This window comes from Pinus tabuliformis, chromosome 6 (genome assembly GCF_031772625.1).
Source record: "Pinus tabuliformis cultivar Carrire ecotype Pingquan chromosome 6, CPIR1, whole genome shotgun sequence".
NCBI classification, from domain to species: Eukaryota; Viridiplantae; Streptophyta; class Pinopsida; order Pinales; family Pinaceae; genus Pinus; species Pinus tabuliformis.
The window spans coordinates 2,010,585,109-2,010,601,876 of record NC_142292.1 but is presented as its reverse complement, the minus strand read 5'-3'; the positions used below and the strand labels follow the sequence as shown (position 1 = coordinate 2,010,601,876).

Sequence of the window (16,768 nt, the reverse complement as noted above, 5' to 3'; positions counted from 1 at the left end):
TGAAGACATCGAGACATGGCTTACTTAGTCACATAACGATGATGTCTTCTTACTCTATGATGATAGATTTCATTCCACATATGTTGATTATCATGGTTGATGCTTATCAGATGTGGGATGTTTGAAAACTCCCTAGTAAAGATAAATGATTGAAATATTGAGGGATGTTATGGTAAGATCATACAGTTCTTGGTACAATGATGATGGTATAGTCATGAATGATGACTATGGTGTTTTCACATAAATATGATATGATGTGAATGATTTTGTGTTACTACTTGGAGATATGACATATTCTTAGTTGATTCATGGAAGGTTATGATAAGGCTCTTTTGACTAAGGAAACAGAGCAAGTTGATCTTGATGAGATCAAGAGGATGCGTTGATATCTATATGTGGCATACTTTGTCACAGGTTGATGATATTTAAATTTTCATATCTTGCGAACTGATGATGGACATATACAGGTTGTTGGTCTAGATGTTACTGACAAATGTGTAGAAATTATGCAAATTCTCTACAAATATCGCTATGATACCATGTAGAAATTCTGACTGTAGATTAACCTAATAATGCAATATAACTAAAGAAAAATACTTTAATCTACTTCTACAATCAAACTTGCAGAATCTTAATAGATTTCAGCAAGATCAAGCGGAACACATATAACCAGAAGCAGAATCAATGCACATGAAACACAGAAGAATACTCAGGGGAAAGCCTCAGCTAAAAACCCCACTATCTGTATTATCATACAAGTTGGAAATATCTCAGAATTACACATAGCTTTAGCTCTCACAGCTAGCCAGCTCTTAGTACAATCCTCACAGGCAAAACAAACTTCTCATTAAGTCCTCCACACTGCCCTCCAAGCTCCTATTTCCTAGCGTAGTTTTTCCTGGGTGATCCTACTGTTATCATGTGTAACACTAATCACTCACATTGATCTTACACACTGTAAAACTACGCAAATCTCAAGGAATGAATTTCTTCTTCATGCAAGAGTTTTCCTTATAGGAAAATTCTTGCAACTGATAATACATTGTCCCTGTCTTTAATATCAACTGGGTCTTTCTCAGAATGGACATGCATGAGTTAATGATGAGAGAATCTTTAGTTATCTGGAGTACATTAGTTGGATGCATGCATGCATTAACTAATTGAACTCACAATTAGTTCCTCAAATTGTTTGGAACTAATTTAACTAGACATAACTCAATTAACTGAGCTAACTAATTACAACTCAATTATAGATCATCCTTATATCCTTAATTAAGGGATAATCTCCTTAATTTAAGGGACAACTGTTGCATGACTTCACAAAGACTTCTAGCTTGAATTTCTCCAACTAATTACGCCGTAAGGCATTTTTAAGCCGTAAGGCGTTTCCCTCTTAAATGAACACCCCCAAATTTCCACTTGGCACAAGTATGCACCATTCGATCAAATGTTAGACGATTCAAGAATAATGTGCCGTCAGATTAATATACTTTTAATACAGCTTCACAGTTTTAACAACAATTTCAATACCATTTCAGTTTCAGTTTCAATACCGTTTCAGTTTCATCATGCATGTTACAGGGTTTTTGGATTTGTTGGTTTGAAGAAAGAGGAAAGGCCACCAGAAACCTGAGCAGTAAGAAGGGTTCATGAAACCCTCACTAGGTTTTTTTGAGGCAGAGCGCCCGGGGAAGAGCTAAATGAGCGACAAAAGAAATTTTCAGCAGCCTCAGGCCTCTTATTTCTGTTAAATTATTACTAGTTTTCCCAGTATTATGGGCATAGACATACAAAGCACCATCTTTTCCCAGTATGATCCCTGAGGTTATCTTTTGGAGCTTATTTTACTTTCAGATTCTGCGATGAATGAATTGCGTATTAGTTGCCTATCTTGTATTTCTTTAACAGAGCAATATATTTGATCCGTGATTTCCGTATCTTCTGGATAAGAGTATCATTTCCTTGTTTGTTTTATTATAACAAGTGATGAATGACGAAACATTTGCAATCCTTGTATTGATGGCTCTGGTCACGACATTCATCACGATCCCAATAGTAATGGCCATTTACAAACCAGCATGGAAACAAGTCCCATACAAGCACAGAAAGATACAAAGAGATAAACCAGATGAGTTGAGAATTGTAGCTTGTGTACATGGTTCGAGGAACATCCCAGCCATGATAAACCTAATAGAGGCCTCCAGAGGGGTTGGAAAATATGCCCTGCACCTCTACATTATGCACCTAGTGTAGTTGTCTGAAAGGTCTTCTGCCATCATGATGGTTGACAAGGCAAGGAAAAATGGTCTCTCGTTTTGGAACCACAACCGATCAGAAGAAGACCAGATTGTGGCTGCATTCGAGGCGTATGGACAGCTGAGCAAAGTGGCGATTAGACCCATGATAGCAATCTCTCAATTTCAGGACATGCATAATGATATCTGCAAAATTGTGGACCAGAAACGGGCCGCTATGATCGTCCTCCCTTTCCACAAATACTAGCGCGTTGATGGTGTCCTGGAGTCTGTGAACCTAGGATTCAGGACGGTGAACAAGAAGATATTGAAGAACTCACCCTGCTCAGTCGGCATCCTGGTGGATAGGGGCCTTGGGGGTCAGTCCCAGTTGGTCCCTTCCAATGTAGACCATAACATTGCAGTTCTCTTCTTTAGAGGTCCAGATGATCGTGAGGCTCTGGTGTTTGGAAGAAGAATGGCAGAGCATCCAGGCATTGCGCTCACAGTCATAAGGTTCCTTCCTGGAACACAATTCAACCACACTCTCGTCAACCTTACTCCTCTGCCCGCCCATGAGCATGAGACACAACAACAGTACAAATTTTCCACTGCAGAAATGAATAGAGAGCATGAGAGTATTATGGATGAAGATGCCTTAGTACCTATCACGAAGAAAACTCACTCATCTCATGGTAGTGATGCAGGGAAAACCATTGTGTATGAAGAGAAGGTGATCAGAAAAACGGTGCATTCAATTCTGGCAATTGCAAAGAACAACAAGTACCACCTGTTTTTGGTGGGAAGGGGGCATTTTCCATCCCTGCTAGTGGCAGACTTGGCAGATCAAACTGTGGACTATCTAGAACTAGGTCCAATTGGGGAATTGTTGGCCTCACCAACTGTTCCAATTATTGCATCAATATTAGTGATTGAGCAACATGATGATATTCATATTGATGAAGCGCCCTTCTCAAAAAACGTTGACTCGACAAGCGCTATCAGCATTTAATTTGCCTGAGTCTCCTCACATGACAAGGTATGATCGCTTAGGCTTGATAACTTTCACTTTTGTTTATCTTCCTTACTATTTCCATATAGGTAACAATGTTTCGAAAAATACTCTTGACTTTATTATTTTCAATTGGTCTTTTACAATATCTCGATGGATCCACCTCTAAGATAGCGTCTTAAAAGTTTCATGTACTTCCTCTCTAACCCAATGAACCTATCACTCTACATAATTAAACATGAACTATAAAAGACATTTTCAAGTAGATCCATAAAGTAACCAATCGTTCTGCTAACAGCTGACTAATAACTGGGCATAACCTTGCTAACTACTGACATGAATTAATACGGTGGTATCCCCTCATCTAGGCTATACAAGAGGGTATATAAGTAGGGGTATTTCTATGATTTATGGCTTTCTCAATATGGAATGAGCATGGTTTCCACTGTCTTCTTTCTTAATATGGAATGAACATGGTGTCCACTGTTTGCTTCTGATATATAGTAAGCCTACTTTGCAGGTCCCAAGTTAGTTGTTGACCTCAAGGATCATACTGGGAAAAGATGGTGCTCTACCGAAGGATCTGCTGGCGACAATGTTGTTAAACATATACATTCAGCAGTGCTGCATCATGCAACATTCCCACTGCCAGTAATCATGGTCGATACCTTTAAACCCACCTCAATGGGATTAATTTTGATGATGAAGACCAAACATTCTTACCTAACTTAGAAAGAAAGCCCTTGCTGCTTCTCAGACAATGATAGAATAATATTGTACATATTCTGCTGGATTTTTCTACCATCTGAATATATTTTCTTCTTGCTCTTGATTCTGACATTTTCGTCCTATGTACTTGCTGGCATTTCTCTTGGATTCTCTTACCAGATAGTCTGTGCTATCAGTAAAAATAGATGTAAATATAGTATTATTTAGTTGAACTATCTACGTATTGTGATGGCATGCATGAATACATGGGTCAGTTTGTGGTTAAGATTCATTTCAAAATTTGGAATAATACAATTTCAGCATGGGAAACTGGATTCTAAGATCACGGTTCTGGTAAAGAAACTGAGCAAAATTGTATAACTTTGTATTTTCAGACTCTCAAGATGCTGGTAAGCTTAAAACTATCTAGGTGGACTCCCCCACTGCTTATCTGATGAACAATTTTTGTTTTCAGTCTGCTTTTAGTTATATTTACAATCTTGTTATCTGGTTAGAATTAGTATAAGCCACCCTAAGCAGTAAGCTAAAACTATATGATAGCTATATTTGGTATTTGATAGGTTTTCTGACATGGTTCCAAGTTTTTGAGTCATAAAAAAAGCAGCAAACGACTAGGTACAGGAAAACATTTATTTTCTATACTGTTATGATATTTCAGCCGCCCAACTTACCAAAAACGGGAAAAGAAAAACAATTTCAGATTTGTATGCATATGTTGACGAAAGGAATGCTAAATGTACAACTTGCCTATTTTTGGATGAATGTTTTTATGGTATCATTAATTCAACAGAATAGATAGATAGGTAAATAGTTGACATTGTCCTAAGATCGATAACACTGAAAGTATGCATTTTGATTTATAAACTATTCTACTATACAATAACTTAATGTCCAATACTAATATCAATAGAGCTTCTATCCATTGTAACTAATGGTGTTTGTATTCTACCATAGTATGTGATGTTTATGCAAACTTAGGCATTCGCTGTGATATAAGTTATATTTCATTGATGTGGGAAAGAAGAAATTTCCCGGATTCCAATTTATTAATCAAATCCTCTGTATAAACGACCATGGCTTATACATTTGAGAATGAGAATGGCAATGGAACGGATTATTATGGTTGAAGTACTACAATCATTTATTGATTAACAAGAGAAGCTGCATGGCGGCAAGTCCCTACCATGAGCGGGCTTCAAGAAAAGAAACACCACCAGAAATACATATGGGCCATGGCAGTATACCATTATTTCAGCGCAACCTACTACATAAATAACGTTGGAGGTAAGGATCAGTATTTAATACCCTGCAGATAGACATATTTTACTGTGGAAAATAGGCCAGCGTGTCCTGAAACTCCTCCAACTAGGAATGCATTGGAACCACTTTCAGGATCAACCGAGAAACATAAACATGTGGATAGGTCCATGTGTAGCTTAATGTTGTCCTAGACAGAGCTTATAACCTCTTCTATATAGAGCTAAAGAAAAAGCCTTCAAACAAATCCTTGTCTTAGGGCTCTTAAGCAACATACAAACAGCATGATAGTAACTTTAAAGTTATGAACCCAGATCTGAGAAAAGATAAATGAAAATCCGCAAAAATCTAATCTTCCTTGCGTTCTTGGATATGGAATGTACCCAGGTCTAGCTTCAAACCCGTGTTAGAGAGACCATCCACTTATTCGTTTCTTTCCCTGTAAATGTGATGAAAAAGAAACTTTGTGATTTTTTCGTGTTTTTCGCACTGGTCATTGTTGCTCTAGTACTTTGTTGGAGTTTATGGAGAATTTGCTCTTATGGAATTGCTTATAGAGCTGTCACAATTGAAGCACAACAATCTTCAGCACGATGCAATTTCAGGATCCAGAGGTTTGATGATACCAATGTGACTGCTGGTACTCAAGAAAATCAAAATGTGAGTTCAACAGAATCAGAGCAATGAACATGAAATGAATGGCAAACAAGAGGAATCCTTGTATCGATCAATGGATGAGTGGGAGAAAAGTTGTGATAATTTCTATGCTGATTCTGACTTTAGTTACACTGTGGGGAGCACTGTGAAAAACTGGGACCTCAAGAGACAAAAATGGTTGAAGACCCATCCTCATATAAAGAACTATAGAGAAGGAGGGAGGCCTCGTATCTTGGTCTTGACAGGCTCACAACCTCATTCCTGCAAGAACCCAATTGGGGATCATCTGCTTCTAAGGTGCTTCAAGAACAAGCAGGATTATTACAGGATCCATGGCTTAGACATGTTTTACAACACAATCCTCCTTAATCAGAAAATGTGCACTTTCTGGGCCAAAATTCCTTTGATATGGATATGGATATGGTGGATGGACTCAGATGCTGTGATCATAGACATTGAATTTGAGCACCCATTGGAGAAGTACAAGGACTTCAATTTCATAGTCCATGGATGGGAGGAAAATGTTTATAAGAAAAGGAGCTGGTTGGGAATCAATGCGGGGTTTTTCTTATGAGAAACTGTGAATGGTCCATGGATTTCATGGAAAGGTGGGCTGTGATGGGGCCTCAGAGTCCTCTGTATGAGTTCTCCTGGTCCTACCTATAGAGAAACCTCCTATTTTCTAATAGTAGAGAGCATTGGTCATCGTTACTTAGTGGTTCTTTTCATCCTCTTAAATAAAGTAAGTGCTTTCTCAATCAAGAGGAAAGATCTCTGTATCAAGAGGAGAGATATCGATCCATTGTCATTGCATGAAGTGGACACAGTGATCTCATAATGCACCATTAGAGATGCAATTGCACACCACTGACATTAGGAATTATTAAGAAGAATTATCGCATGGCATTAGGTCATTGGTAGCATTTCCAAAAGTTAAAGCTAAAATAGCATATCTTATATCTAAACCTTAACACTAGCCTTGCAACCAACATCCCCAATACTACCAAAACAGTAATAACTAATATCAAAGTGCATCTTACACAAAGAGCAACCAGTAAGCTGCATCTAACAAAAGGTGATTGCATGTAGTACATCTTTAACGTATTGGAGAGGTGGCATGTACATCTTATTGAAATAGTTATTTGTCTACTAATGTTATAATACACAAAGGTCATGGAAATGCTACTATTATGGCCTCCATTTGGTCTGTTTTTGGATGTTACATGGTGCGACTGACTCACTTGCGACGAGCGATAACAGTTAGAATTCAGTCATTGATACATGCAACCACATTTAATTAGCATTGAGTGGTCAATTAATGTTTTGGCAAGAAATATGGCTATGAAAATATGATGTTAATGAAGCAACAAACAATTCTTAATTGTCCTTATTTTAATAATGGCCTTCATGGTTGTATTTATGGACTATTTCTAAATTTGATAATTCCTACTTATCCTCTTTGGAATGCCCAAGATTCTCAATTGTAGAAAAAAAAAAAATGCCAAATTTGTAGGGTTCATACAGAGCTCAGCATAGCAATCCCATGATCCTTTGTCTATTATGAGTATTTTTCCATGCATAAGTATTAAGAACAGTTAATATAGGCACCTCATTCCAATGCCTTTGGCAGTGGGAATCTGGAGTGATTTCAGTTGTTTTCTACTCAATCATTCTTAAATTTCTCATATACCTGGTATAGAGGATGTTGTATGTATTTTGTAGATGCTAGGGGCAGCATACCTGCCAGCCCCATAGCAATCTGATTGTTCTCACTTGTTTTCTGCGTTTGCCTCACCATGCTTGTACTAAAGAAACTTGTGCATAGTATTGGCAACATTTCAGTTTATTGTATAACAATGGGAATGTTTCCTTCGATTAGAATTATTCCCTACTCTGTGCTACCCTATCATGCATCTTTACACGGGTTTTACCTCAAATCTGAGTATGATATGTTACTTGAAATAGCTGGTTGTAATGGAAGAGTTGCTATTTCTGCTCTGTGATGTAAGGTACACCTAAAATCTGACAATGATATATGGTTACACATATACGTAGAACTTGGCCTCGTGCCAAGTACTTGAGGGAAATTTTTACCAATTATAGAATCTAACCCTAAGCTCATTCAAGTGTAATCATGATGAATGATTGCATGGCTGGGAAATGGTATCTTCTATAGAGTTGTTTTCAGTTTACTTTTCCAAGATTTCAAGGGATGTTTTGATGAATGATTATATCATATTAAATGGTTAGGATATGGCACTTATCTAAGATATTTTGGTATTTGGGGCATGATTTTGTTCTATTTTTAAGAGAAAATGCATGCTCAGTAGAAGAGACCTATCAGTTTATTGACACTGCTCAGTATTTCAGCTTGCTTATCCAAGATATTTTGGTATTTCGGGCATGATTTTGTTCTATTTTCAAGAGCAAATGCATGCTCAGTAGAAGAGACCTATCAGTTTATTGTCACTACTCAGTATTTATTAAGGAAACAATTGAAGGATAAGGCATGGTAAACATGAGCCCTCAAAATGGTAAACTCTTCGGTAAAATCTTCATTACAGGGGGCTCAGTATTCTGGCTCTACATGTCTCCACTATTTAGACCCTGATATATATATCTGCATATATGTGTAAGTAGCATCTCAATGCATTGCACCCATGACTATTGTCAAAGAGACCATTCAGCAATCCGACTCTCACCAACTTGCTATCTGTGTATGAGTTGAGGGAGTATGTTCAGCCAGTGGGACGGTCTTCTTCTAATAGAAGCCAGTGGTGGTTGCTTCTTAGTAAGAAATGTGGATGACACTCCTTTTGATTGATTCTATGGTCAGAGGGTTGCCAAAAGTTATCATATACCTGGTATAGAGGATGTTGTATGTATTTTGTAGATGCTAGGGGCAACACACAGGCCAGCCCCATAGAAATCTGATTGTTCTCACTTGTTTTTTGCATTTGCCTCACCATGCTTGTACTAAAGAAAATTGTGCATAGTATTAGCAACATATCAGTTCATTGTATGACAACGGGAATGTTTCCTTTGATTAGAATTATTCCCTACTCTGTGCCACCCTGTCATGCATCTTTACACAGGTTTTACCTCAAATCTGTGTATGGTATGTTACTTGAAATAGCTGGTTGTAATGGCAAAGTTGCTATTTCTGCTCTGTAATGTAAGGTACACCTGAAATCTAACAATGATATATGGTCACACATATACATAGAACTTGGCCTCCTGCTAAGTACTTGAGGGATATTTTTACCAATTATAGAATCTAACCCTAAGCTCATTTAAGTGTAATCATGAAGAATGATTGCATGGCTAGGAAATGGTACCTTATGTAGAGTTGTTTTCAGTTTACTTTTCCAAGATTTCAAGGGATGTTTTGATGAATGATTATAGCATATTAAATGGTTAGGATATGGCACTTATCCAAGATATTTTGGTATTTCGGGCATCATTTTGTTCTATTTTCAAGAGCAAATGCATGGCTCAGTAGAAAAGACCTATCAGTTTATTGTCACTACTCAGTATTTATTAAGGAAACAATTGAAGGATAAGGCATGGTAAACATGAGCCCTCAAAATGGTAAACTCTTCATCAAAGGCGGCTCAGTATTCTAGCTCTACATGTCTCCACTATTCAGACCCTGATACATATATGTGCATATATGTGTAACATTGTAAGTAGCATCTCAATGCGTTGCACCCATGACTGTTGTTAAACAGACCATTCAACAATTTGACTCTCACCAACTTGCTATCAGATTTTGCAAAACTTTTTAAAAGACAAATACCTTGTTATTGAAGTTCCATCTTCCAAAACTTTAGCTGTTGGAAAAGCAAGCAAGAATTAATGGCTGGAAAAGGTCTCCAATTATAAGAGAGATATGATATGCATAAGAATATATAAAAGGGCTGAAACACAAGTTGCTCACATAATAAGAAGCACCAAACAAAAACATAAACTGTAAATCCTCTTTTTCCTTCACATTAAAAATGGTATTAAGTTTGATTCCATAAAATGTTATGAGTTCAGGGCCCAATGGCTAAAATCTCACATCAGGCGACACAAAAAAAAGCGCCCCTCTATTGGATAGAGGAAAGGAAATATACACCTCTATGCAGTACTTCTGTCATTGTTTCCTTGCCAGAACTTTGCTTTGTGATACCAGAATGCAACAAAAGCATTTCAATTATAAGCCAACATTCAAAACGAGTCCACTATCAAAAATGAAATGGAGTTGGAGTTGAAGTTGAGCAAAAAGACTTAGAAAATTAAAAGGCTCAAGCAAGAGATGCTGGTGGCAATCTAATATAAAGATCTTCTTATACACATAATTTTGAAAGCATGTCGTTGTTCACTGCTACTCATCAACATATATCATTTACCGACTGACGGTACTCCTTTGCTTTTTCAGTGGCAATTAAGTTTTTGATCAATTCTGCAGCCTAATGCTGAGAGTAGCATCCGTTTTTGGACATGTCATCGATCAGACATCCCCCGGAGCATAGCTTCACCACAAGATACAGAGTATTTGCATCTTCATGAATAACATTCAGTGTGACAACATTACGATGACCAATTTGTCCCATCCCAATTCTCAGTCCATTTTTTTAAAAGAAAATTAGTCTTTACTCTGCAGGTTCGAAAATAACTGGGATGGATGTTCATGTCCTCCCCATGTTGAACGTAAAGAGAAAGAACAAAAGTAACAAAATTGAGAAGTTGTTCTTGTTAAAAAGTTGAACTGGAACAACATTTCTCCAGTTGTAAATATTGCCTTTGCATCTAAATTCATTGTTTTTCAGGAAGATGTTTGATATTGACAGCTTACCAGTGCAACTGCAGCATGAGTAGCCAATATGAGAACATCAGCAGAGGAGACGATTCCTCTGCATCTGTTCTCCAACAAAGCTTTTATTTCATCTATCAGATCAAATCCTTCTCTGCATGTTATCTTCGGTGCTATTGATCAGAACTGATTAACTTCATGAACACATGTCTATTACCTGACATTACAAACTTATCTTCTGTCAGGTGGCATGGCAGCACTGTTCCTGCAGATTCTTACAGTCTAGATCCACTGCTTCAAATTGGGGTGCCTCAATAACATTACAAGTATTTTATAATTTTAATGTAAATTTTGAAATTTTTTATTACTGAGAAAGACGAGGATGGAGAGAAGCCTAACTCTAAAGTCTACACTTCAACCTCCTCTTCCTGGAAGACAAATTCTAAGAGTATCAGCGTCATTATAAGAACACTCAATATTATGAAAACAGTTCGTCCATACTATGAAAACAATATATGGTGGCTCATCTCTCGTTACCCATAACTATAATATAAAATTAGCACTACAGAAGTAAAAAGATGAACATGGATCATCTTCACCATGGATGAATGAATGAAAAATAAAGTGAATTAACAAAAAGAGATTGTGCTCAACCAGACAAGTAGCATTGGCAAAACGACATAGATGATAATGAACATCACAATATTGTGGGATTCACTGCAAATTATTTCATATGACAATACACATTTCCCTCATGAAATATATGACAATGGATATCACAATTTTCTGGGATTAATTGCAAGTCATTTCATATAATACAGATTTCTCTACTGGGATTCATTGCAGTTCATTTCAAGTGGTGATGGATATCACAATATTTTGGGATTCGGGGGGCTTTTTTTCATTGTATAGGAACAACATTTCTCTTTCCTTGCCGATGGCTAAGTACAGCAAGGGATTGATTGATTACTTTATGAATTGATGCCCTTCTTTTACAGAGACATAATTGGGATCTATTTCGTTGTAATGAAATATTCTGATGCTCATTTATTTTGGATTTGGATTTCACATTGTTGTTGTTTTGGGCAGAGTTTTCCCTTATCACATTTTCGCCTTGAACTTGGGGTGAGTCTTTGGGATTTCTACATCTGGGTGGAAAAAATATCCCTCTACAATTGGTTTTTTCTACTGAGATATGTTATCTATTGAATAGTCGTATTTGTAATTTACAAGAAGTTTCATGGTGTTGTTTATGGTTATTTTAATTTTGACTTAAAAATACACGCATATATTTCCTTCCATTTTCTTATGCAAAAAGGCAAATACAACATGTTGGAAAAAAATTATGTGCGAATGTTATTCCAGTGATAGTAGCATGCAGTTGGGCTCCAAAGAAAATTGTATTCTAGGAGCTTCAATTTCATTTCTTGGAAGTTGAAATCATATTTTGAAAATTTAAATCCAGGAGCTTTAACTTCATATATTGGAACCATATTTTTAGTTGAAGAGCAAATAAGATACAGAAATTTGAGAGTAACCCACTAAAGTTGAAATGGCCCTTACAGAGTTCATGTTCCACTCCCCAAGGATAGAGTTCCGAACACATTACAAGGATCTATCAAACTGAACTTTAATAAATATCATAAAGGTAACCTTAACATGACTTGATCAAGAAGGATGTTCAGAGATCACTATGATTATAATTTTATATGGAAGGAAACCATTAATAATTTAAAATTGAAAACTTTAATATTTGAAATTACAAAAGCCCTTACTTTCAACTCCCAAGAGTTTTTTTAGAAAATTGTAAATAGCGATGGATAAGAGAAATTTTTAAAGGACAAATGAATCTGGAAAATACAAATTTGCAACTCCATGGGATACCTGGTTAACTATGTGGACTAGGCGAAGACAAAAAGAACCATGTGTGTCATGATTTCATACAATATCTTTCAACTTGGATAAAAAACAAAATATGGCATCTATTGTTTACTGGCTTCCCAGTTCCCAAATATGGCTTCTATTGTTTACTGGCTTCCCAGTTCCCTTCCTTTTTTTTTTTGTAACTAGTATAACGTTGCTAGATTGCAATTGTTTTTCAATGTTAATTTTTGGTGTTTTAGTCTGGAAATGCATTTATGTAACAACTTTGGGCTTGAAATGTCAAACTATACCATGAAAATGGTTGATATTTGCAAATAGACAGTATCTACCATGAGAACAATTTGTGGCAGCACATCTCTCATTATCCATAACCAAACCGTATGAAAACAGTCTGTCTATACTATCAAAACAGCGCATGGTGGCCCATCTTTCATTGTCCATAACTATTAAATTAGAAGTAGGACCGAAGTAAAAATATTGACATTCTCTCAAAATCAACCATCATAAAACACTAGGAGTATAATGAAAAGATCATCATCAACATGGGTGAATAAATAAAATTTAAACTAAATAGTACTTTGTTTTCACATGGAGAGATTGTGCTGAACAATTAGTGTTGGAAAAATGAAATACATAGTAATGGAAATTACAGTATTGTAGGATGCAATTCATTTTATACCACATATGACTCGTATGCTCTCCCAATACATCACTGCGTCTCCAGTTTGGGGCAGCCAGAGCCTTCAACTTTCTCCAACTGCCTCAATTGTTCAACACATTCCATTTTAAAGGTTATCCCTTCAACCATCTCCAGTTTGTAGCAGCCAGAGCCTTCAACTTTCTCCAACTACCTCAAGTGTTCAGCACATTCCATCTTAAAGGTTATCCCTTCAACCATGTGAAGGGTTCAACACAATCCAACCTAGCGCATCCCTGGATCACCATATGTCCCAAAGAGTTAGCAGCAATAGTCGAGATTTTCATCCATATGTCCCTCTTTGTATTTTCCTACGACTCCAAACATCCAAACAGTGAGTACGATTTCCACCCACATGCCCCTATTTTCTATCCTTCTCTTTATGCAACTCCATGGTCAATTTGTAAAAAATTGCATTGAATTCCATTGCACATAGACGTGCCCCATATCAAATTAAATTCCATCTTCAAAAAATATGTGGATGCATCTGCAAAGTGGCACATTAAATTCCATTATATTGTATCAAGTTAGATACCATTATCAAAAAATTTGAATCATCTGCAAAGTGGAGTACAACTACTGTGCATAGATCTTGAATTGTGTTAGTAAAACAACTCTGTTTCTTCAAAATCTTTTACCATTTCATCCAAACGAGTTAGATATTTGTCCACATCCAAATTCCATTATGGATAGATTCGTTCTATGTCAAATTAAATTTCATTTTCAAAAATATGGAATCATGAAAACTATGAAATTTCATTATACATAGACTTGCATATATTAAATTAAATTTCATTGTGAAAGCATTTGGAAGCATCTTCAAACTCGAGGAGAAGTCATGTGTTTGAAGATTCATAAAGTTATTCAAATTGAAGATTCGTCAAGTTCCCAAATTAGAGAACAAATCCATTTCTTGGAGGTTTGTCAAGTATTCAAAACAACAGTTCTCTTTATGGATTTCAGATACCAATTTCATGTTTGAACAATAATTCATTTCAAGGAACACAGATGACAAAATTCTTCTGGCAATGGGTATACATTGATCTGCACGCACCTCTGACCGATCATTTCACTGGCATCTCGCATTCAAGATCAAATCTTTTTCAAACCAATGAAGCCTCATCATTTTCATTCATATGTGACACGGATCGATAACAATCCAATCAACCATCCTTATGGATTAGAGCATACCTCCGATTTGTGTCTGTCCAACGAAGATCGAAAGGTTTGAAACATGGCGCTAATAATTTGTTATGAAACCAGCTCAAAAAAAGATAGAAAAGATAGATCAGCGCCTTAGAATTCAGCCTCTTCGAGGGGGCAACCTCCTTTACATTACATAAATGAACAATTCTTGGATGATACAAATGAAAATACCTCCTTTCTATATATAGGAGTCTAAGTGGTCCCAATACAATCAAAGCCTACATAACAATAATATTGTAGGGCACAACAATAACAATAGTGGGCTTCTATGTGGCACAATAGTAACAATATGGGCACTACATGGGTACATCAATATAATAAGTGGGTTGTACTAATAACAATGAGGGATTACACTAGTAGTATAGGGGCCTAACATGCCCCTCTCCTTCAAAAAGCGTTGTCCTCAACGCTTGAGTAGTTCTTGATGCTTCTGTATAAAATTCTTGTCCTCCCATGTGGAATCTTCAGCGGGTAAGTTCTTCCACTTGATGAGATACTCTGAAATTGATCGATTTCGTAGCTGTTGGGTTCTTGTTTCTATGATTGCTCCAAGTTCCAATATGATTTTTCCTTCTTCTTCAATTTCTGGCAATATTGTTTGAATTGGGATCTTTTGCAACTTTTGAATAAATGGCCATACTTCTTCATCCTTCTTCCATTCATCCCTTGCTTTGTTTATCCAATCTGGTTGGATAATATAAATAGCACAAAAGAATGCTTCCACATCCTCATCCTTGAAGAGTCTTCCCAATTGGTAAGGTTGCCATTTTTTAAGTGCATGTAGTATTGCCAACATTTCCTTCTCATAAATAGCTTGCTTGAGATGTAGCAGTAAAAATACCCAATCACCTACATCAAAACATTTTTCACTACGATGTTTATCTACCTGTTGTTTCGTTTGATTTTGCACCGAAGTGGTGTTATCCTTTAAAAGTTGGAGAACTTGTTGTTGATGCTCGATGTGATATTTCACTGCTTGAACCTTTTTCTTCTTGATATGTCCTTCTATCTCTAGGGTTTTAGGAGTGGTAATTTCTTCCAATCCTTTACAAGATATGGTCGGATTCATTCCTTGATGCTCGATGTGATCTTTCACTTCTTGAACATTTTTCTTCTTGATATGTCCTTCTATCTTGATAGTTTGAGGAGTGGTACTTTTGAACAATGAATTACAAGATATGGTTGGATTCATTTCTTCTTTCTCGATGTGATATTTCACTTCTTGCACATTTTTCTTCTTGATATGTCCTTCTATCTTGAGAGTTTGAGGATTGGTAGTTCTTGCCAATGCTTTACAAGATATGGTCTGATTCATTTCTTCTTTCTCTGCGGTGAGGTCCTGGCATATATCTTCTTCTTTTGATTTTTCTTGATCCTTTTCTTCCTCCTCTTCATATTCTATGTAGAATAATTTCTTCTCGGCACACTTATGACCTTTAGTGCATTTTCTATCACAATTGTAACAAAGCTTTTTTTCTCTTTTTTCTTCCAATTGTTGTGGTGTAACCCTTGTAGGTTGTGGAAGGCTAGGAGAAACAACACTTCCATCTTTATAGTTGTGAGGGGTACGCTTCCTGGTTTCCATAATTTTTCTTTCCACTATGTCACAAAGCCCTTTTACTCTTTCCAATTGTTGTGGTGTTGCTCTAAAGAAGGTGTTGCTCTTTGTATCCTCATAATGTGCTATCATTTCCTCCGTGAAAATTGACCACGTAACAAGCTGTTTACGAGAACAAAGCCCTTTGTACCATAAAAATTGATCTGCTTCTAAATATGAAGATGCAATACATACCTTTTGTAACAGTTCTACACCATGTAGATCAAAATATTGCTCCATCTGAAGTATCCAATTTACCGGATCCTTACCATCAAACTTCCTCATCTTGCTTTTTCTTGATTTTAAGAGCTTGACCTTGAAACGACTGTAACTCTATACTTTTAGATCTTTAAGTTCTGAAATTGAGATCTATAGTAGCCCTCTGTGTCCTCTTTCCAATGCCACCAGTCTGATCCAAATTGGATTCTCTAAGAAAGAGTTGTGCACAATCTCCCAAGATGACCTGATTATAGACCTTTCCAGAAGAGCGAAGTTCCACGTGTCATTGTTTCAACCTTTGAATCTGAAACACACACACAAGAAACTACAGTCTGTCCTCTTTCTGTACCTTCTTACGAAATTTCCATCCAATCCCCAAAGAGAAAGTTATGATGATTTTCCCCAGGTCACCTGTTTTGAATGTAATTCAGGAGTCTGCAAAAAGACCAACTTCCTCAGACCATATCTCAGCAAATAT

The 16,768-nt window shown here is 36.6% G+C and overlaps 1 protein-coding gene across 1 annotated transcript; it reads left to right on the top strand.

The window, feature by feature from the left end:
* Positions 1–1,719: 1,719 nt before the first annotated feature.
* On the top strand, positions 1,720–3,967 carry LOC149267321 (cation/H(+) antiporter 20-like). Its single transcript, XM_089398525.1, has 2 exons — positions 1,720–3,273; positions 3,767–3,967. The coding sequence occupies exon 1, from the start codon at positions 2,713–2,715 to the stop codon at positions 3,244–3,246; it is 534 nt and encodes a 177-aa protein (XP_089254651.1). The 5' UTR covers positions 1,720–2,712; the 3' UTR covers positions 3,247–3,273; positions 3,767–3,967.
* The last annotated feature ends 12,801 nt before the right edge of the window (positions 3,968–16,768 follow it).